Source organism: Pelobates fuscus, chromosome 7 (genome assembly GCF_036172605.1).
Source record: "Pelobates fuscus isolate aPelFus1 chromosome 7, aPelFus1.pri, whole genome shotgun sequence".
Taxonomy (NCBI): Eukaryota; Metazoa; Chordata; class Amphibia; order Anura; family Pelobatidae; genus Pelobates; species Pelobates fuscus.
This window is the reverse complement of record NC_086323.1, coordinates 94249142-94271354: the sequence shown is the minus strand read 5'-3', so window position 1 is coordinate 94271354 and position 22213 is coordinate 94249142. Positions and strand designations below refer to the sequence as shown.

The following is a 22213-nucleotide window of genomic DNA, read 5'->3' as shown; positions in this document are numbered from 1 at the left end:
GTAGTGGTTCTGGTGACTATAGTGTCCCTTTAAAAAAATCTATTTTTGACATTGAAAAACCTGACTCTTAGATTCCAAGCACATTTGTCAAGCCCTGTTCTATACAATGACTGAGATAGCAGGCCTTTTTATTCTAATGCTTGGAAACCTTTTCACAAAGCACATTGCTTTTTACTATTCTGTCTGACCACACAGACACACACAAGTTTTCCTACCAAGGATATTGGTAGAGGATACCCAAAGCAGATGCCCTGATTTTCCCCTTGGAGCATATTATTATTATTATTATTATTATTATTACATATTGGAGGGTGGTACTTTTTATATACTATCCATCAGTTATATACGTTCAAGACAGTAGTTCTGGCAACTGATTTTGGACATTTAATTCCTTCTGTTCTTCAGTCGACTTCCAGCAAGTGGTATTCTGCATTGCCATTTAGGCGTTACATCACTTCTGTTTGTGCAGCCTTAGCCACACTTCACCTAGCTGGGACTGACACAGCCTGCTTGAAAAATGGTTTCATTTTCAGATGTTAACTTGCTTAAGAAGTTTTGTATCTCCTGCGCTGTAAATTGCACTTTAATCCTTAACAGGATGGTGTTAAAGGCTATTAACGGAGCAGAAGACAATACATTCTAAATTAAGCAGAATGTGCAATAAAGGAAGTTTACACATTAGATCTTGATTTACAGGCAATGGAGGTGTGACTATGGCTGCATAAACAAAGTGATTTAACTCCAAAAAATTGAGCAGTAAGGCTACAGGGACACAATCTATACACCAAAACCAATCCATTAAGCTTAAGTAGTTATTGCGCGTGTAGTGTCCCTTTAATTACTGCAGTTTAAGAACAGGATTCTTCATGTAAATGCGAATTGTTAAGGTTTCAAACAGGGTTTCTTACTAAAGTGAGAATTCACTGTGAATTTCAAATGTAAGGCCAGAGTATCCAAACTGAAAGCATAGCAGACTTAGAGAATTTTTCCAATTCAGCTAATTTGGCCTTAAATTTAAAATTCACTTTGAATTCTAGTGAATAACCGTGAAAGTGAATTTCAGATTTAAGTCCAAAATAGCTAGAATGGAATATTTCAGCTTTCCTTTCAGTTTGGCGTTAAATTTGAATTCCTGATTAAACTGGTTCATGGATTGCAGGATAAAACTTACCGGGAAAGGTTAAAGGTTCTTAACATGTATAGCTTGGAGGAAAGACGAGACAGGGGGGATATGATAGAAACATTTAAATATATAAAGGGAATCAACACGGTAAAGGAGGAGACTATATTTAACCCCTACCCGACCTTGGACGTATCAGGTACGTCCGACAAAAAACGGTCCTTAAGGTATCAGGTTAGTCCACAGGGAATTAGAGTGCTGGAAGCGATCATGATCACTTCCAGCAGCTCTAATGATATGGCCTCGATGTTGAGGCTTTGCTGTAATATCCCCCTCACTGCCGGTGGCCCCCGGAGAACACTGGGTGATCGCTCCCCTGGGAGCGATCACTTCCCGGTTGCTCCACATGGAGCCCGGCAGTGAGGCAGAGCATTGGAAGCCATCAGGCAGGCTTCCGAAGCTCTGCTTGTACTGAGTGCCTTGAAGTTTCGAGGCACTAAGTAAATATATAAAAAAAAAAAGAATGATTTTTTTTTTTTTTTTAAATAAATAAAAATAAATGAACCCTCTACCCTTCATCCCTCTCCCTCCTCATGTACTTACCGATCGCCACTGTTCCCCCACCGGAGATCAGTCTTCTTCCCACCTCTCCAATTTAGGACCCCCAGGGGCCATGTGACTGCTCTAAAAGAGCAGTCACATGGCCACCATAGGTGTCCACAGTGCTGCCAGCAGGGGGACTGCCTGAACTGACAGGTGGAAAAAGTTAAAAAAAAGTTTTTTTTAAAAATAAAAATATAGTTAATAAATTAAAAAATATATATCTTTTTTTTTTTTTTTTAATTCTTTATTTTTGTTGTGCATAAGCTATTAACAATCAGTTGAGAGGTACCCCAACGGCATTCCTCCAACGCATAGTAAACAGTTTAACAGAGAGGTACATGCAATATCTAGCACAAATTTTATGTTTAAAGGTAGTTGAGCAGAAACACGGTAGAGAGTAAGCTTTGTTAACATTAAATTTTGTGTCGCATCCAATAATATCAGTAACAACAGCGTTAATCTAGGTTATGAAAATACATATCCGGCTTACAGTTTCACAACGGCACGGACAAACGGTTATACTCGTGGTTTAACATTAGTTAGGTATTGGAGGGTACTGCGCATTTTCTTCTATATACATTAATATCGCTTTGTCATATATTTATTCCTGCGCCGTATATCAGTAGTGAGATGCAAGGTTAGTTAAGGCAGATAACATAAAAACATAAGTGGCCCAAGATGGCATGGATTAACCAGGGACCGCGACCATAGGTTAGTGCGGCGTGACATAGGCTTATAATTCTTTTTTGGTCAGCACATTTTTGGATTTAGTTAAAGTAAGAGTAAAGACAGTGGGTATACATAACGTTTCAACTTGTCATCATATATTCTGTCTGTGGCGTGCGTAATATTTTAGAACATGTTTGAACAAAACGATAGGCAGATAGGAAGTGTTTGGTCCTGTCTTAGGTGAGCATGTCTAGCGCTGTTGTAATAGTGTCATGCATATCTTTTAATGCAATAAGAGCTAGCAGGCCAGTCCCTACTTCGTCTAGTGAGACTATGCATATGCCATAATGTGTTGTCATTAGCTAACCTGTTGTGGTGAGAGGACATATACATTGCTGCCCCACTGGTGAGGCACTAAAGGGGTTGTGTAGGGATGGGGGGTAATGCTCGCTATAATAAAAGGCAAGGAGGTGGGCATTATTATAAGAAAGTCAATCTTGGGTCGTTGCTTTAACCTCGGTGGTTGGAGGTGTCAGTCTCTGGGGCCCCAGATCAGGGGGGGAGTTTATCCAATTCCGGCTTTCGGCTGGTACCTTGAGCGTTCTGGAGGTGTGTCAGTGGTTCCCCGCGCCATCTTGTGAGTTTGCTGCAGGTGCTGGGTCACTTGTGCTTGTGTTGTGACACTCTTTGTGCAGAGTTGGTCCCCGTGTTGTTGGGTGCCGAGCCGCTGGTCAGGAGAAATGCTTGGCTGTGTCCTGTGCTTTGTTGTCCCTGGGATTTTATCCTGTGAGAGGGAGGGTGCACCCGATTTGCCTGCTGCCTTTTTCACGCTCTGGGCCTGCTGGTGTCTGTATTGCCGGACCGCCATCTTGGATGCCCGTGGTGTTTGTCTATATTGACTGCGTCTTGCAGTCGGCCGGATCCAAGCGGCTACCATTGCCTCCGCCTGGCGGTATGTTGCTCCTCTGTTCCGCAGGATGTCCCTGAAGCTAGTGCACAGGTAGTCAAAAGTCTCCAGAGGAGACCCGGGTGGTTGGGTGCAAGTATTCCGGTCTGTGTGCTTGTGCTGTGTGGCCATCTTGGTACCACCACGTGGGTCAGTTGCCCCAGTGTTGCTCTTGGCTGGATCACTCGATTTCCTTCCTGGCCGTTGTGACCAGTGGGGACCGGGATCTCCCCCGCCGGTCCAAAGGGGGGGGGGGGTGATTTGTAGAGCTGTCGCTTGAAGGCTCTCTCACCGAGGTGGGCAGCCGCCTCACCTCGGTTTCGGCTTCTGTAGGCCGCATTTGTGTCTCCGTCGTTCCGGCCTCGTCGGGCCCTGGGGTGGTATCGTTGGATTCCTGGGGGCACCCCCGATGTGGGTGGCGCACCCCTGGGTAGTTTTGGGCTAAGTAGCTGCTGCTTTTGCCCCAGATTATGCCCGCTTGGCAGGAGCTCGTGCGAGGCACGTCTGCACAGCTCGGTGGTTAAGCTCCGCCCCAAAAAATATATATCTTATATACAATGTCATACTAAGTGTATTTTTTTATTAATATATACATATATGAATATAAAAATACACTTAGAGTAAAATTACAAACGTGTGTGTTTGTGTGTGTGTGTGTGTATATATATATATATATATATATATATATGATGTAGATTAATTTAGAAATAAACAAATATGTTTAAATGTCTATCTGTTCCTGTCCAAATCTGAGATGATTAAATTGCGTATACGCAGAAGTAAGCTCACACTGACACATGGAGTTCAGGTTAAAAGCACTTCAGAAAATTTAATACAATCTGGTTGGAAAACAGTTGTGCAGATCTTTTTAAAAGCAAAATGACATCATCATTGAATATCAGATAATAACAAATAAACATCATTGATTGGATTAAACATTATGTGACTAACTTCGTGTCCACCCACCAATATTATTAATTGGCTCAGGGGTTTGAGTGACCAGCTAGGTGTCCTCCCACCGGGAGGTGGTATTGTTCTGGACAAGGGTGTGGACAGAAGGCTCAGGCGCCATCTTTCCCAGCATGAGGTTTACTCGGTGGAAAGGGGGGCTTGAGCGTCATTTTACACAGTCAGTGATATCAGGCCTCATGTCCAGGTGCAAGGTCTCTTATGAATAGAACATTTCATTACTACTGTGTTCTCGTGGCCTTCAAACTATACTATCTTACAAGTCCTAAGGAGTAGCCGGCAAGTCTTAAGGAGTAGCCAGCACCTCCTGGTACTTGTCCTTGTAGGAAACACGGTCTTTGTCTACTGTATTAATTGGGTTGAGAAGTTCAGTCACGTAAGGTAGTTTTAAAATGAACAAGTTAAGTCATGAGGACAAAATGGAGGATTTGAAGAAGTCAGGTTAGGAGGACAAAATGGAGGATTGTCACAATATAAGGTTAAAATGGAGTTAGTACAATAATTCAATACAAGTACAATAATAATTTTTAATAATTCCACATCAGTCCCCCCTATGAAATGTTAGATTCTAAGAGATAAAACTTTATTATGTTAGTATCAGAAGACGTGTTAACCCAAAGGCACAAAAATGACTGGAGTAACGGTTCTCAAAGTCTTCTTAGTTCTTCAGAGAGACATCATAAATAGACAAGCTTACATTACCATATGGACTTGTGTTATCTGGAATATAGGCACAAGTAGTCATGGTGACAGGTAAACGTTGTTGGTTGCAATAGATATAATAAATGCAAATCAAAATATTATTATTATTATTAGCAGTGACGGTTGGGAAAATGGACTCAAACTTTCCTTTTACTGCAAAATCATCTGGTACCCCCCTTGGCACACCTATGGCATCAATATATATATATCAATCAAACTTTCCCTTTAGAGGGGTGCTCCTCTTTATGTTCTGAAGCATGAATGTGGTGTGTCAAGAGTACCTTGTCATGTATTATGTGTATGGACATAATAACCTTGGCTAGGGCGCATTTGCTTATGCATTGTAGTATTAAACCTGTCCCACGCTACATCAGCGTAGGTGGACTCGGATCATTTAGTCAATGTTAATATCACCACAAACTCAGGATGGGCAAATAATCCTGAGGGAGCTTGGCGTTTGGATCTCTTTAGCTTCACGAGGTCTCCTTTTGGGGTCCTCGGCTTTCCATCGATGGCAGGTGGTCAGGCATTATTATGGCCATCAAACACCTACTTGCTGGTATCTTTTTATTTAACAAGTCATTTTTTCTTTAGAGTCAAAAGTGTGTCAAAATCAACAAATGTCACTTCTCATGTTGCAGAGAGAGTCTTGAATCTGGAACAATGAATCCACTGAGTGATCTCTGCAACTTTCACAATGCACTACTGGGTATATGGTCTTGGATGTCACATTGATGACCGGCTAGACTTCTGGCCATCCTGACAAAATGTCTATGATAACTAGTGCATATTTGACCCAGTAGCTCTTTGTCATCTGGATTCTTGAAAGGGATATTGAGAGTTAGCTAGGTGCTTAGGGGTATTTTAGAGATCAAAGAGTTCATGAGGGTCTTGGATAGGTATAAAGTTCCATGGGCTCACTGCCCAGTACATGTTTTTGGGTAAACAGAGCTTAAGAGCGTTGGAGTACAGCCCGTCTTCAAGGGTTGCCCCTTTCTGTTTTTCCAGCTTTGTATTTCTTCAGGGTCAGCAGCTGCTTGTCATTCTTTCAGAAGCTTGAAATCTGTGGGTAGGATCTACATGGTGAGTATAGAAGTTTCTTTAGCGGACACCCTTCCGTCCACTTCCCTTGGTGCACTTGTGGCTTGGTTGGCAGCTTTTAGTCAGCTGAGTGGTGCTTCTTATCTTCCAGATTGATCCAAAATAATGTGCTGCACCCAGGGCATGTCTTGAGTCAGTGTAGATATTGGCATGTCTTCCTTCAGGCATTTTGTATGCCACTGAGAAGGCTGTCAATTCAGCGTCTTGAGCAGATGTGAGTGAGGAAAGTGAAGGTGCTTGACGTACCTGATCTTCTGTAGCAACAGCAAATCCAGTATGGTACCTTTCCTCTTTATCCGCAAACAGAGTGGAGTCAGGATCTGGTAAAGCTACTGCATGCTCTGTTGAAAGGTGTCTTGTTTCTTCTTTCATCTGTTCAAAGCAACCATGAGGAGCAGTAGAAGAGGTTTCCTCACCTATTTCTGTGTGAGATTGGGGGGTATTTGTCTTTCTATTCACAGTTCTCTTGCTGACCCCCCTCTGTAGAGATCTGTAAATTGAATGTTCATGTTTTGTTCTAATGAGTCAGGTTCCTTTCATGAGATTTCTGGGGACTTAGTGTAGAAAAAACATGAGGGACAGCCACCTCCCTTACAGGTGTCTTACTTCCATGGGAATCTGGGTCAGGACCGCACTATTTCTTTGAGAGTGCCCAAAACAGTTCTTTCATGTCTGAATAATTTTAATTTTTCGTTAGTGTGGTATTCCCCCCTGGGAAGTGGCGGAAGAGTGGCCAGAGCAACTTTTCTTCAAAATATAATGTTGTCAGGTAGAGGCAGAGTCGTCTATGAGTGGAGGAAATTGGTAAGGAATAAGAAGGGAGGAAGCATATAAAGGATACAGATATGGTGGTGGGGAGATGGAAGAATGAGTAGCGGATAGAGTGAGAGGGAAGAAGGTGGAGTAGGAGGAGGAGAAGGAGGAGTAGAGGAGAAGTAGGAGGAGAGAGGAGAAGGTGGAGTGGAAGGAGAAAGTGGAGTAGAGGGAGGAGTAGGAGGAGGAGTAGAGGGGAAGTAGGAGGAGAGAGGAGAAGGTGGAGTAGAGGGAGGAGTAGGAGGAGAAAGTGGAGTAGAGGGAGGAGTAGGAAGAAGAAGGAGGAGTAGAGGGGAAGTAGGAGGAGAGAGGAGAAGGTGGAGTAGAGGGAGGAGTAGGAGGAGGAGAAGAGGGGAAGTAGGAGGAGAGAGGAGAAGGTGGAGTAGAGGAAGGGGTAGGAGGAGAAAGTGGAGTAGAGGGAGGAGTAGGAAGAGGGGGAGGAGTAAGAGCAGGAAGGAGGAGTAGGAGGAGGAGAAGGTGGAGTAGAGGGAGGAGTAGGAGGAGGAGTAGAGGGGAAGTAGGAGGAGAGAGGAGAAGGTGGAGTAGAGGGAGGAGTAGGAAGAAGAAGGAGGAGTAGAGGGGAAGTAGGAGGAGAGAGGAGAAGGTGGAGTAGAGGGAGGAGGAGGAGAAGAGGAGAAGTAGGAGGAGAGAGGAGAAGGTGGAGTAGAGGAAGGGGTAGGAGGAGAAAGTGGAGTAGAGGGAGGAGTAGGAAGAGGGGGAGGAGTAAGAGCAGGAAGGAGGAGTAGGAGGAGGAGAAGGTGGAGTAGAGGGAGGGGCAGTAGGGGAAAGTGGGGGACTGCAGATGAAGGGGAGGGATCGGTGGGAGGAATAAGCGGGGGTGGGCAGGTAAGGGAGCAGACAGGTGATGTAGCAATGGAGGAGACATCAGAAATCAAGACTAGGTAGAAATGCAATGGAGGCTGCAAATAGCCCATGTTCAACAACTATTAACTGGCCCTATGCTTTCCCTAGAGAAAAATAATAAAAGGCTAACATGCTCATCTTGTCTCCACAAGCCTCGAACGTTTCACTCCCATGGGTGGCCCATGATGGCTTGCCCACCACTTCTCCACACAGGGTCTTGTGCCCGCGGAGACAGACGCTATCCCTGACTCTAGTTCTTAATTTAATAATTTATATCTAACATCTCAAAATGTAATTTCTACTTATATCACAAATATACATTATCACAATTTTATGTCTCGTAAATGGGATAAAATTTATTCTACTCTTCACTGATAATGTATTTTTAAAACATACAAAATAGACAAATAACATTGCCTTCTGCAAAATAAATGGAAAAGATAATGGAGATTTTGTTAAGCTTATAAATGGCTATACATTAATTCACATTTCTTGTTCTCCAGTTTCTGGCTGTTGATGACAATGTACAATGTAATAGAGCAGCGGAAAATGCTAGTAGAATGCTTGGTTGCATAGGGAGAGGTATTAGCAGTAGGAAGAGGGAAATGCTCATGCCATTGTACAGAACACTGGTGGGACCTCACTTAGAGTACTGGATACAGTACTGGAGACCATATCTTCAGAAGGATATGGATACCTTAGAGAGAGTTCAAAGAAGGGCTACTAAACTGGTTCATGGATTGCAGGGTAAAATTCACCAGGAAAGGTTAAAGGATCTTGACAGGTATAGCTTGGTGAAAAGACGAGACAGGGGAAATATGATAAAAGCATTTTTAAATACATAAAGGGAAACAACACAGTAAAAGTGGAGACTATATTTAAAAGAAGGAAAACTACCATAACAAGAGGACATAGTCTCAAAAATAGAGGGACCAAGGTTTAAAAATAATATCAGGAAGTATTACATTACTGAGAGGGTAGTGGATGCATGGAATAGCCATCCAACTGGAGTGGTAGAGGTTAACTCAGTAGAAGTGTTTTAAGCATGCGTGGGATAGGCATAAGGCTAAGCACTTGCTGCTAGTAACAGATCTAGATTTAATATACTATAATGCCCAAAGTCTCAATTCCTATGCATATGCAATAATAAAATATCTGGGCTTACAACAAAAATTATGTTAGTCAGTCTTTAAACTTGGCTTATTCATTTGTTCAAGAAATCTTGGTTTATTAGAACTTTCTTTTAGTAAATGTTCTTTAAGATAACCCTTCTTTCAGCATGTTATCAATCTTTGTACACAAAGCTAAAAAAACACTTGTTACTTATACGTGAAACGATAGCCATATATATTCTATCTACATACTAACCAATACTTGTCACAGACACCTTCCTGACACAGGGAAACTAATAGCAGGATAATCCTAGTAACCGTAACCTTTTTGTTCATAATATATGGGAATTAAGGAAGACAGCATGTCTTTAAGATAGGATGAGCATGACACAATACACGGGCGGAAAATAAATAAATAAATAAAATAAATAAATAAACTCACGGAATGCAAACAATATACCTACAGCCATTAATCACTTTTCCTCTTCACAATCTAGCTTAACAACTTTGCATATTCCCTCTATCCACATTGCATAGCAATGCAACAAATCACACTTGCCTTTACATTTTTAACTCGTCCAAATAATTCTCTATTCCTGCATCAGATTCACTTTCCTAACCTTCGTAATAAACACTGAGCTACATCCCTGACTCCTTATCTTATACAACAGTCTTGGAGAAAATACTTTGTTCCATTGCTAAATCTTATTAGTTTCTGAATAATTTTACTGAACGCAGAACTGAAAAACCAGGAATGTCACCCCTCCCTCTCCCCCCTCGCGTCTCACAGAAGGCAAGGAGAGAGCCAGCATGAAGTTTTTTAACCATGTCAGCGCTGGAAAGACAGTTACGTTACAATTATTGCAAAAGCAAAGAGACACAAAAACACAACATTTAATAATACTCTTCAGTGAAACTCAATACAAAACCCCCACCCTCTACCAGGGTAATGGCTAACACAAAATACAAAAACAATTATTATAATATACATACATTCTTAACCCTTTGTGATCTAGTTCTTCCTCAACCCTACCTTCCTGCTGAATAGCATTGCTACTCTGTACCAGTAAGCTTGCTTTCTTCTCTGTCAGTAATCTACCACATGAAGGCACAGCAATTTTACACACTTTAGCAATCTCTATCTTCAACTAGATCACACGCGCTAGCCAGCCCTTATTGGGCTTTTCTAACCCTGTTCCATTCCCCTCCTATACAGGCGTCCCAGATATAGGGGGAAAAGGTTTTAAACAGTGTCTACAATGGTGGACTGACACTCGAGAGGGGTGGGTCCCCCCCCAGTGCGTCTTCCCAAAACGTAGACTAGTCACTAATTGGAGGTGAGAAGTGTGTGACCAATCACTTCTCTCACAATAGAAATAGAAGAGGATAGAATAATAATATAGGAAGTATAGAAAAGGTAAAGAGTAAGGAAAAAATCCTTAGGGACAGACACAGGAGTTTAAATGACTCCACATTAAACAAACAACAGTACAGTTGAAATACAGTGCATGCATCACAGTTCAAATGAAATCAACAGTAATCCCTTTCCTTCTACATGTGCTTACTCCAAAGTCACCTCCCTCAACCTCGTAGTGTCCCCGCTCGGAGAATGACTTTCATAAGTCTCACTACCAGCGGCCACGGAAAACAACTGACACCGGTCCGAGTTCCGTCAGCCTCTCTCTACTCTGCAGTCCACAAGAATGTGGCCACGTCTATCCTCACTCCCGTAGTGCCCCTATACAACCCACTTTATAAGTCTCACTACCACGTGATGCGAAAAACAAGCAATACCTGCCTGAATTCCCCCAGGAAACAAAGTCCCCTGCCACAAGGCTAAGTCTCCTACCACAATTAAATAATCAGTGGACCTTCAGCTCAACTAGAGCCGAAGGGTCCGGGTCAGGACGTCCCCAACTCAACTAGAGGAGGATGGTCCGGGTCAGGACGTCCCCAACTCAACTAGAGCTGGATAGTCCGAACGCGCACAGTGAAGCTAGCTAGGCTATCAAAGTGACACAAAATTGGATCACAGGAAACTATGATTCTACACAGATCCCACAGTTCCACAGACTTCTTTTTCCTTACAGCCACAGCCACGAGGCTCCTAAAAGAAGTAAACAGGCAAAGAAGACCCCCCAGGAACACATCCACGGGTCAACCCCCCTTTTTCCTTACAACCACAGCACCGTGGTTCCTAAAAGAGGTAAAACAGGCAACAGAGGACCCCCAGGAACGAATCCACAGGTCCACCCCCCTTTATCCCAAAAGGGGTAAAATACAAACAGATAGACAGACACACTGAAGACCCAGGCAAATCCCCTCAGGTCCACCCCCCTTTATCCCAAAAAGGGGAAAACAAGCAAGACAGAACCCCAGGCAAATCCCCTGCAGGTCCACCCCCCCTTTATCTCAAAATGGGGAAACAGGCAAACAATTCAAACACACCCAGGCAACAGATAGACTAAAATGCAGGTAAACAAGTGAGTAACGAGACACCGGGCAAGATATTACCTGTCTTTGATGTCCTCCCGGGAAGCAGTCACAGACACGTGGACGGGTCAATCAAAGGGGCCGGAACATACCGGTGGCTCTGCAGAAGTCTCTACCGTGTACCTGGAGGTGATCAATCTCCTTTCCTACCCCCAGGATTCCCCCGTCCAACAGTATCTTCCTTAGGACGGCTCACCGGCCAGACATAGCCCGATGCCCCACGTTGGGAGCCAAATTGATGTAGATTAATTTAGAAATAAACAAATATGTTTAAATGTCTATCTGTTCCTGTCCAAATCTGAGATGATTAAATTGCGTATACGCAGAAGTAAGCTCACACTGACACATGGAGTTCAGGTTAAAAGCACTTCAGAAAATTTAATACAATCTGGTTGGAAAACAGTTGTGCAGATCTTTTTAAAAGCAAAATGACATCATCATTGAATATCAGATAATAACAAATAAACATCATTGATTGGATTAAACATTATGTGACTAACTTCGTGTCCACCCACCAATATTATTAATTGGCTCAGGGGTTTGAGTGACCAGCTAGGTGTCCTCCCACCGGGAGGTGGTATTGTTCTGGACAAGGGTGTGGACAGAAGGCTCAGGCGCCATCTTTCCCAGCATGAGGTTTACTCGGTGGAAAGGGGGGCTTGAGCGTCATTTTACACAGTCAGTGATATCAGGCCTCATGTCCAGGTGCAAGGTCTCTTATGAATAGAACATTTCATTACTACTGTGTTCTCGTGGCCTTCAAACTATACTATCTTACAAGTCCTAAGGAGTAGCCGGCAAGTCTTAAGGAGTAGCCAGCACCTCCTGGTACTTGTCCTTGTAGGAAACACGGTCTTTGTCTACTGTATTAATTGGGTTGAGAAGTTCAGTCACGTAAGGTAGTTTTAAAATGAACAAGTTAAGTCATGAGGACAAAATGGAGGATTTGAAGAAGTCAGGTTAGGAGGACAAAATGGAGGATTGTCACAATATAAGGTTAAAATGGAGTTAGTACAATAATTCAATACAAGTACAATATAATTTTTAATAATTCCACATCATATATATATATATATATATTATAAAAAATAAAACTGTAAAAATAATTTTCAAAACATTTTATTTATATATATATATATATATATATATATATATATACATATATACATATATACATATATATGTATGTAATTTTATTTAAATTATATTTTTTATATATATATATCCCCTTATATATGTAAGTCTGACAAAAAAAACTGTCGTTAAGGACCGTGGACGTACCTAATACGACTGTGGCAAATAGGAGCACTGGACTTACTGGAACCAGCAATCCGTGGCGATCATGGTTGGAGGGGGGGGGGACTGCCGGAAACCCTAGCAATCCCTTTGCAGCAGCTCTGGCCACCCCAGCCTTCCAGGGCCACATCACCGCAATATTAGTCTAGGAGCTGCCAGCAGGGGAACTATCTGAACTATATACAAATAGAATAGGGGATAATCTGCTAAATGCAAATCAAATAAAAAAACATAGCGTTTAACTGTGTGGGGACTAATAATAGTGTGCAATCACAATTGGTCACTCACAAATTTTTGGTGTAAAAACAGCCTTGAATTATATATTTTTCTTCAATATCCACTGTGTTGTCCCTCCTCACATATCCATCAGCGAATTGGGATATATAGATTTAAGTATAAAACAAACCGCATGTCACCATGAAAACGTCCTACGCGTTTCGTCCTTAGATTGGACTTCCTCAGGGACTTGGTGAAATAAAATACAATAATAATAATAGCTGCTTATCTGCCGTCACATTCTATGTTTCTAGCGAACAACCCTGTAAGTGATTCTTATATTGATCAGTGACTTCAGGTTGTTATGGTTTCTGACATCCTCATATCATCTGGCGGTTTTGCACTCAGTGCTTGTTTCTTAAATTTTTCCAATATTTATCAGACTCCTGTAGTGTTTTGTTGAGTTAAAGCCCCTGTATTGTTGTATCTTTGCTATTTGATCCCTCAAAGCTAAGGAGTTTCAAATTCTCACTTGGTTCTCAGTTCTCATACTCCTATAATTAGCATTCTTATAATTACCATGCATTAAATATCATTGTATATCATTGAGTGATGTCCACTATGTTATACAAAATGTCCCATGTGTCTGTTGGGCTTAAAAATGCAATACAGCAATATTTTTTTTACTTTTATTTAAATTCCATATTTTTAAACATTTTTTGTTGTCTTACAGGTGAAGGCCCTTATCTTACTGTGTATAGTGTAAAGGACAAACATATCAACTCACAGAGGATTCGTCAGAATGTGCTCCACAGCTATACGGTGCATGGAATTAAATTGCGTGACTCTGCTTTTTCAAAAGCCAACAATGTCCTGCTATGTGTGTTTGGAAGCAAGGGGCTAATTGTTTTACAGTTGAACATTATGGATCAGGGTTTGAACTTGTTGAAACTCTGTGATATCCGAGAACTTAATGATTGGATTTGGGACGTTCAATGGCTTGGTGATGATTTGCAACCTACCTGCTACCTTGGTCTCGCAATGGGTCACAACTCTGTGGTTCTTTACGATTATCTTAATGGGGAGATTCTGAAAGAAGTCCACTGCTCAGAAAAATGCATTCTATATTCTGCGCATTTTTGTGGTGTCCAATGGGAGGACCTTATTATGGTGTCAGGGACTGTTTTTAACCAATTGGTCGTTTGGTGTCCTTCTGATCAAACAAACGTAGATGGAAGAGTAGAACCCCGAAGGAGAATCAGCGGTCATGATGGTGTAATTTTTAGCATTTTCTATAACAAAGGAAGAGGTATCTTGGTTTCGGCTTCTGATGACCGCAGCCTCCGGGTTTGGGATGTCGGTGACCTTTCAGCCTCCACCTTTAATGTCCAATGTCTACATGTGTTATATGGTCATCAGGCCCGCGTTTGGTCAGTCAGACTACTCTCTGATTACATCATTAGCATCGGAGAAGACTCTGCATGCATTGTGTGGGACTATGCTGGAGGTTTAATTCATAATTTTAAAGGCCATAAGGGTCGAGGTATCAGAGCTGTTGCCGTTAAAGAAGAACCTGGCTGGATAGCTACTGGTGGTGCTGACGCTGCCATCAGAATCTGGCAAATCAGAGGGAAATCTTTTCTACCAAATGGTCTCCAAGCATTAGAGTTTAGCTCCTCTTTTTGTAATGGTTCCCCAAAGGCAATAAAAATGTTGGATACAAATTTTCTAGTTGTAATGACTGATCAGGGTTCTATATATACTTACAATTATATCTCCAAACAATGGAACTTCATTTTAGAGGATAACTCATATGCATCCTATAGTCTCCTGGATATCTATAAGTCAAAAAATTGTGTCCTGTGTGCTATTGGTAACATAACAGGTAATATTAAGATCTTCCCTATCTCTTCTGCTTTAAGTGGCAAGGACCTCAAGCTTCATCAGGGTAAAGTCCATAGCCTGAATTGGGCTTCATCTCCATGTCAGAGTTCAGACACATGTAGTCTTTTTTCATCTGGATCCAATGGTGTAATGGTTTGGATTGAAGTAATATGCCTACCTGGGCATGTTCTGTCTGTGACAGAGAAACTTTCTTTTGCTTTACCCACCTGCAAGCAGAGATGGCATACTTGCATAGCTTTTTTGCCACAAAAAGACTTTATTGTGGTTGGAGATCGAAGAGGGTCACTGATGCTTTTTCCTATTAATTGTCCCCCAGTGCAAAATGATGAAAATGGAATCAGAAGGTCCACTGCCCCAGAGCGCAAAACACAAAATGATCCAAGTTTTGATTCTGTCACCGCAGAAGAAAATCACACCGCATCTGTGGGCAATGTAAAACAATACACAAGTGGCCCAGTTTCAACTCTGTTTGGCATTCATGGAAAGTTAGGAGTTACATCTGTCATGTGCCACGATGGGTTTGTTTACACTACTGGACGAGATGGACTTTATCGTCAGCTGATGGTAACAGAAGGACAACTAGTCATGTTACGCAAGCTGAAGGCATGTAAGGGGATGGAGTGGATAGAGTCCATTTCTTTTACATCAGAGGGTAACTTGTACATTTTGGGCTTTCAATCTACTGACTTTGTAGTTTGGAGTATGAGGACCAATGAAAAGATTCACTGCGTTCCCTGTGGCGGAGGACACCGATCGTGGAGCTATAGGGAAGATGAAAACCAAGCTGTATTTGCTTACATCAAGTCTGGGGACATCTTTGTCTACCAAAGTAAAAAAACAGAAAAAATACACAGTGTAATAAAGGAGCCTATGCATGGCAGAGAACTCACATGTGTCCGCTATGTAGGAACGATTATGGCTCTGCACAATGAATCTCTTCATATTCTCATAACGAGTAGTGAGGACACCACTGTTAACATATTTTCCTTCAGCGAAGTCACAAAAGAGGTACACCAACTTGCCACCCTCAACGATCACTTGTCCAGTGTACGGACCATGGCTTTAGCAAACACCAAGCATATTCAGGGTGGAGACTGCTGCCTTTCCACTCTACTTTTTACTGCAGGCGGGAGAGCACAAATTGAGTGCTATAAAGTACAGGTGATGTGGAAGAAAGATGAAACAAGACTTTCATGTCAAGTGTTCCACTTAGCTTCTCACAGATTGGATAAACCCTGGGAGAGAATGAAGAACAAACACAAAAGTGTGAAGATGGACCCTGAAACAAGGTAGATGTGAATCTGCATATTCAGAGTTGCTTAGAGCACACTGGTCTTTTTAATGAAAAGCAGTAGATTATGGAAATTCAGTCACTGGCCCTGTAAAAGCTGAAAATAACTTTACAGGATTCATTAGTACAGGGCCAAGTGCAGCCTTCCAAGTAGTGATGAACTACAACTTCCATCACACTGTTTCTGCATTGTGGGAGCTGTAGTGCAATTCTTTTATCTGCCCACAGCTGTCTACGTTCAGTGCAGTAGTTTTGTTTTGTTTTGTTTAAGTGTGTGTGTGTGTGTGTGTGTGTGTGTAAAATAATTTAGGAAGTATTTTTCACTTTTTTACTGTTGCAGCCTTGGACTAAATAGTTTTCGTGAATTATACCCAATATTGACAAAGCAAAAAACAGGTTTCTGGCACCCTTGCAAATATATTAAGCAGAGAAAAACCTGGAATATCATATGGACATGAATACTCAGACGGACCCTTAGCAGCGGTTGACCCTCAACTCTTCATGGTTATGATGCAACAAGCATTGCACACCTGTATTTGGGTAATTCCTGCCATTCATCTCTGTAGATCTTTTCAAGCTCGGGTTCAGGGCCGGACTGCGGATACAAAGCAGCCCTGGAAAAAAAAAATCTATGCCAGCCCCATAAGTCATTGCGCCATATATTGCCGTATGTAATATGTAAGGCAATGTCTTGCCACCCCAGATGGTTGAGTAATATATATATTTATATATATATATATATATATATATATATATATATATATATTGCTTTTTCTAATATATAATATTGGTCCTTTTAATTTAATTATACATTAAGCATACTCACATGCAGTGTTTACATTGCTTCCTAGTGACAGTCACTCAGACAGTCACTAGAGGTGCTTCCTGTGTCAGTGCTGCACAGTGTGATTGCACAGTGTGCAGCACCTACTATCAGGGCCTTTGCAGCCAATCCTATGGCATAGCATTGGATTGGCTCAGATCATCATGCTTGATGATCTCAGCCATAGAGGCAGGGCCAGTCGAGGGGAGAGAGACCAGCACGGCGTGGGGAGAAAAAAAAAGGTGAGTAAAAACACACAGACACAGATACACCATGACACAGACACACAATGACGCAGACACACACACGACACACACACACACACACACACACACAATGACACACACACACACCATGCCACAGACACACACACACCATGGCACAGACACACACAAACAATGACAGACACACACCATGACACAAACACACACACACCATGACACAAACACACACACACCATGACACAGACACACAATGACACACACACACACACCATGACACATACACACACACCATGACACAGACACACAATGACAGACACACACACACCATGACACAGACACACACACCATGACACAGACACACACACCATGACACAGACACACACACCATGACACAGACACACACACCATGACACAGACACACACACCATGACACAGACACACACACCATGACACAGACACACACACCATGACACAGACACACACACCATGACACAGACACACACACCATGACACAGACACACACACACCATGACACAGACACACACACACCATGACACAGACACACACACACACCATGACACAGACACACACACACCATGACACAGACACACACACCATGACACACACACCATGACACAGACAGACACACACCATGACAAACACACCATGACAAACACACCATGACAAACACACCATTACAAACACACATACACACATACACACATACACACACCATGACACAGACACACAATGACACACACACACACACCATGACACAGACACACACACACCATGACACAGACACACACACCATGACACACACACCATGACACACACCATGACAAACACACCATGACACACACCATGACAAACACACCATGACACAAACACACATACACACATACACACACCATGACACAGACACACAATGACACACACACACACACCATGACACAGACACACAATGACACAGACACACACACACAATGACACAGACACACACACACCATGACACAGACACACACACACACACACACCATGACACAGACACACACACCATGACACAGACACACACACACACACACACACCATGACACACACACACCATGACACACACACACACACACCATGACACAGACACACACACACACACACAATGACACAGACACACACAATGACACAGACACACACACACACAATGACAGACACACACACACAATGACAGACACACACACACCATGACACACACACACCATGACACAGACACACAATGACACAGACACACACACCATGACACAGACACACAATGACACAGACACACACACCATGACACAGACACACAATGACACACACACACACACACACACACACCATGACACAGACACACATACACACACACAATGACACAGACACACAATGACAGACACACACACAATGACAGACACACACACAATGACAGACACACACACCATGACACAGACACACACACCATGACACAGACACACACATCATGACACAGACACACACACCATGACACAGACACACACACCATGACACAGACACACACACACCATGACACAGACACACACACACCATGGCATAGACACACACACACACACCATGACACAGACACACACACACACACCATGACACAGACACACACACACACCATGACACAGACAGACACACACCATGACAAACACACCATGACAAACACACACCATGACACAAACACACACCATGACACAAACACACATACACACACCATGACACAGACACACAATGACACAGACACACACACACACACACACCATGACACATACACACACACACCATGACACAGACACACACACACACACACCATGACACAGACACACACACACACACACACACACCATGACACAGACACACACACACACCATGACACAGACACAAACACACACACACACACACACCATGACACACACACACCATGACACACACACACACACACCATGACACACACACACCATGACACACACACACACACACCATGACACACACACACAATGACACACACACACACACCATGACACACACACACACACACCATGACACACACACAATGACGCACACACACACACCATGACACAGACAAACACACACCATGACACAGACAAACACACACCATGACACAGACACACACAATGACAGACACACCCCATGACACAAACACACATACACACACACCATGACACACACACACCATGACACAGACACACACACACACACACCATGACACAGACACACATACACACACACACCATGACACACACACAATGACACAGACACACACACACCATGACACAGACACACACACACACACATACACACCCACCATGACACACACACACACACACACACACACATACCCACCATGACACAGACACACACCATGACACAGACACACAGACACACACACACCATGACACAGACACACACACACCATGACACAGACACACACACACCATGACACAGACACACACACACTCACACTGACACTGACAGAATTACACATTTTACCTGTGGGTGACCGGCTGGGTGGGCTAGTGGCCACAGTGGGAGGTCTTCTGCAGCCGCTGGCTGAGGGAGGTCTGCTGCCCGCTGGCTGACGGAGGTCTGCTGGCGGCCGCAGGGGGAGCAGGCTCTTCTGTCTCTGCTCCCCCGCCCTCGCGCGCTAGAAAGAGACCGGCGCCAGAATATGACGTCATATTCCGGCCCCGGTCTCATTAAGCTGCGCGCGAGGGCGGGGGAGCAGAGACAGAAGAGCCTGCTCCCCCTGCGGCCGCCAGCAGACCTCCCTCAGCCAGCGGGCAGCAGACCCAGCTGTCTGCCCGGCCCCAGGTGCCGACGGCCCACCGGGAAATTTCCCGGTATCCCGGTGGGCCAGTCCGGCCCTGCTCGGGTTGGATGGGACCATAAGTGGACAGCCATTTTCAAGTCTTGTCATGTCTGGACAAGACCAAACTCTAGCTGCGCCACTGAAGGACATTCACGGAATTGTCCCTAAGCCCCTCTTGTGTTGTCTTAGCTGTGTGCTTAAGGTGTCCTTGTTGGAAGATACCAAAGCCTTCTCCCTGATTACTCAGTTTAGCTTGGCAGTCAGATCTAGGAAGGGTCTTGGTTGTTCCAAATGTCTTCCATTTAAGAATTATGAAGACCACTGTGCTCTTGGGAACCTTCAATGCAGCCAAAATAGTTTTGTAATCTTCCCCAAATCTGTCCCTCCACCTAATCAGTCTCTGAGCTCTGTGGGAAGTTTCTTTAACGTCATTGCATGTCTTTTGTCCTGATATGCATTTACAGCTGTGAAACCTTATATGGACAGGTGTGCACCTTTCCAAATCATGTCCAATCAATTGAAATTGCCACATGTGTTCTCCATGTTCTCCATTCAAAACGTAGAAACATCTCAACGATGATACAGAGAAATGGGATGTATCTGAGCAAGTGTAATAGCAAAGGGTCTAGATGCTTATGTCAATGTGAGTTTTCAGGTTTTTCTATGCAATAAAAATCCAATTTTATTTGCTTAGTTAGTATAGGGTATTGAACATTTATTAATGTGAATAAATATAAGGCTGCAATATAAAAAAGAAAAAGTTAAGGGGTCTTTTTTTTTTATATTTAATGCTGGAGCATATACCATAAGCAGTGCTTCGTAGGAACAACAATGCTTTCTGGGAGTTGTGGTACAATTGACTTTTAAAAAAGAAAGTAAAAAGTCTAATTACAACTTCCAAACACCTAAAAGATATCATCTATTTTTACTTTTTTTTTTTTTTTTTTTTTAAAGGACAGTTAAAGGGACACTATAGTCACCTGAACAACTACAGCTCAATGTAGTTGTTCAGGTATGATCTATAGCTCCCTGCAGGCAATCTAATGTAAACACTGTATTTTCAGAGAAAATACAGTGTTTACATTGATTGATAGGAATACCTCCAGTGGCCGTCACTCAGACGGCCACCAGAGGGACTTCCTATCATGCAGGGCCCTAAAAAGGCCCTGTACACGTCAGACGTATTAAAATACGTCTGACGTGTGCAGGAGAGAGAAGGCACTGTGTGCGCGCCTTCTCTCTCCAGCCTGTCAGCAGAGGAGGGGGGCGGGCAAAGATCGTGAGCTGAGCTGTCAGTCAGCTCAGCACGCAGCCGCGTACACCGCGCGGTAGTGCGCTCAGGACTTCAGAGGGCAGCATGAATGCCGCCCTCTGAAGTATGTGCGCATGTGTGGTGAAGCCGCGCATGCGCACAAGGGAGCAATGACGCTTCAAAATGGAAGCGTCTGATTGCTCCCTGCTCGCGTACGCCTATTTCGGCATTTTGACGAAATAGGTGACGCGGCTTCACGAGGCTCCCGGCGCTGGAACCAGGTGAGTAAATTCGGCTGCCTGGAGAGTCCCTTTAAGTGTTAGGAATACAATTCATAATGCTCTAGTGTCCCTGTCTACAGACTAGATATATTCAGATCACCCAGCCGTTTGCAATAAAAATGAAGAAAATTTAAGTTTTACTTGCCTTTTTCAAGTGCTGATGTCTCCTTAGTGCAACTTACCTCTCTGCCTCACACAATATCATAGAGGTACATTGGGGACCAAATGCAAATGTGCGATTAATGCCATGCATGCATCCAAGCTTGCCCATAGGAATACATTTACAGTTAAAGGGACACTGTAGGCACACATAGCACTTCAGCTAATTGAAGTGGTCTGGGTGCTGTGTCCCTTTTGCACTTAGTTCCAGAGAACTGCAATGTTTACATTGCAGCTGTAAGTCTGCCCTCTTTGACTGTCTAACAAACAGCCACTAGAGGGCTTCCGGAATACAAACCGACCTTTGGTCAGTTATCTCCTCACGGACCTCCAGTGTCAGATTTTCCCCACTGGAAAGCATTGAACATTGCTTTCCTATGGGAAGGTCTAATGTGCGCGGCCATTGCCGCGTATGTGCATTAGGTCTCCCCCGTCGGCAGGGGAGGAGTGTGGGCGGAGCCTGACCTCGGCGCTGGATTCAGGTAAGTGACTG

At 43.3% G+C, this 22213-nt stretch overlaps 1 protein-coding gene across 1 annotated transcript in view; it reads left to right on the top strand.

Annotated features, from left to right (window-relative positions):
* Positions 1-22213, top strand: part of WDR6 (WD repeat domain 6) — a 46461-nt gene that overhangs the window by 6419 nt on the left and 17829 nt on the right. Inside the window, exon 3 of the mRNA XM_063426211.1 lies at positions 13638-16098. Coding sequence (XP_063282281.1) covers positions 13638-16098 — 2461 coding nt within the window. The remainder of the gene's footprint in view (positions 1-13637; positions 16099-22213) is intronic.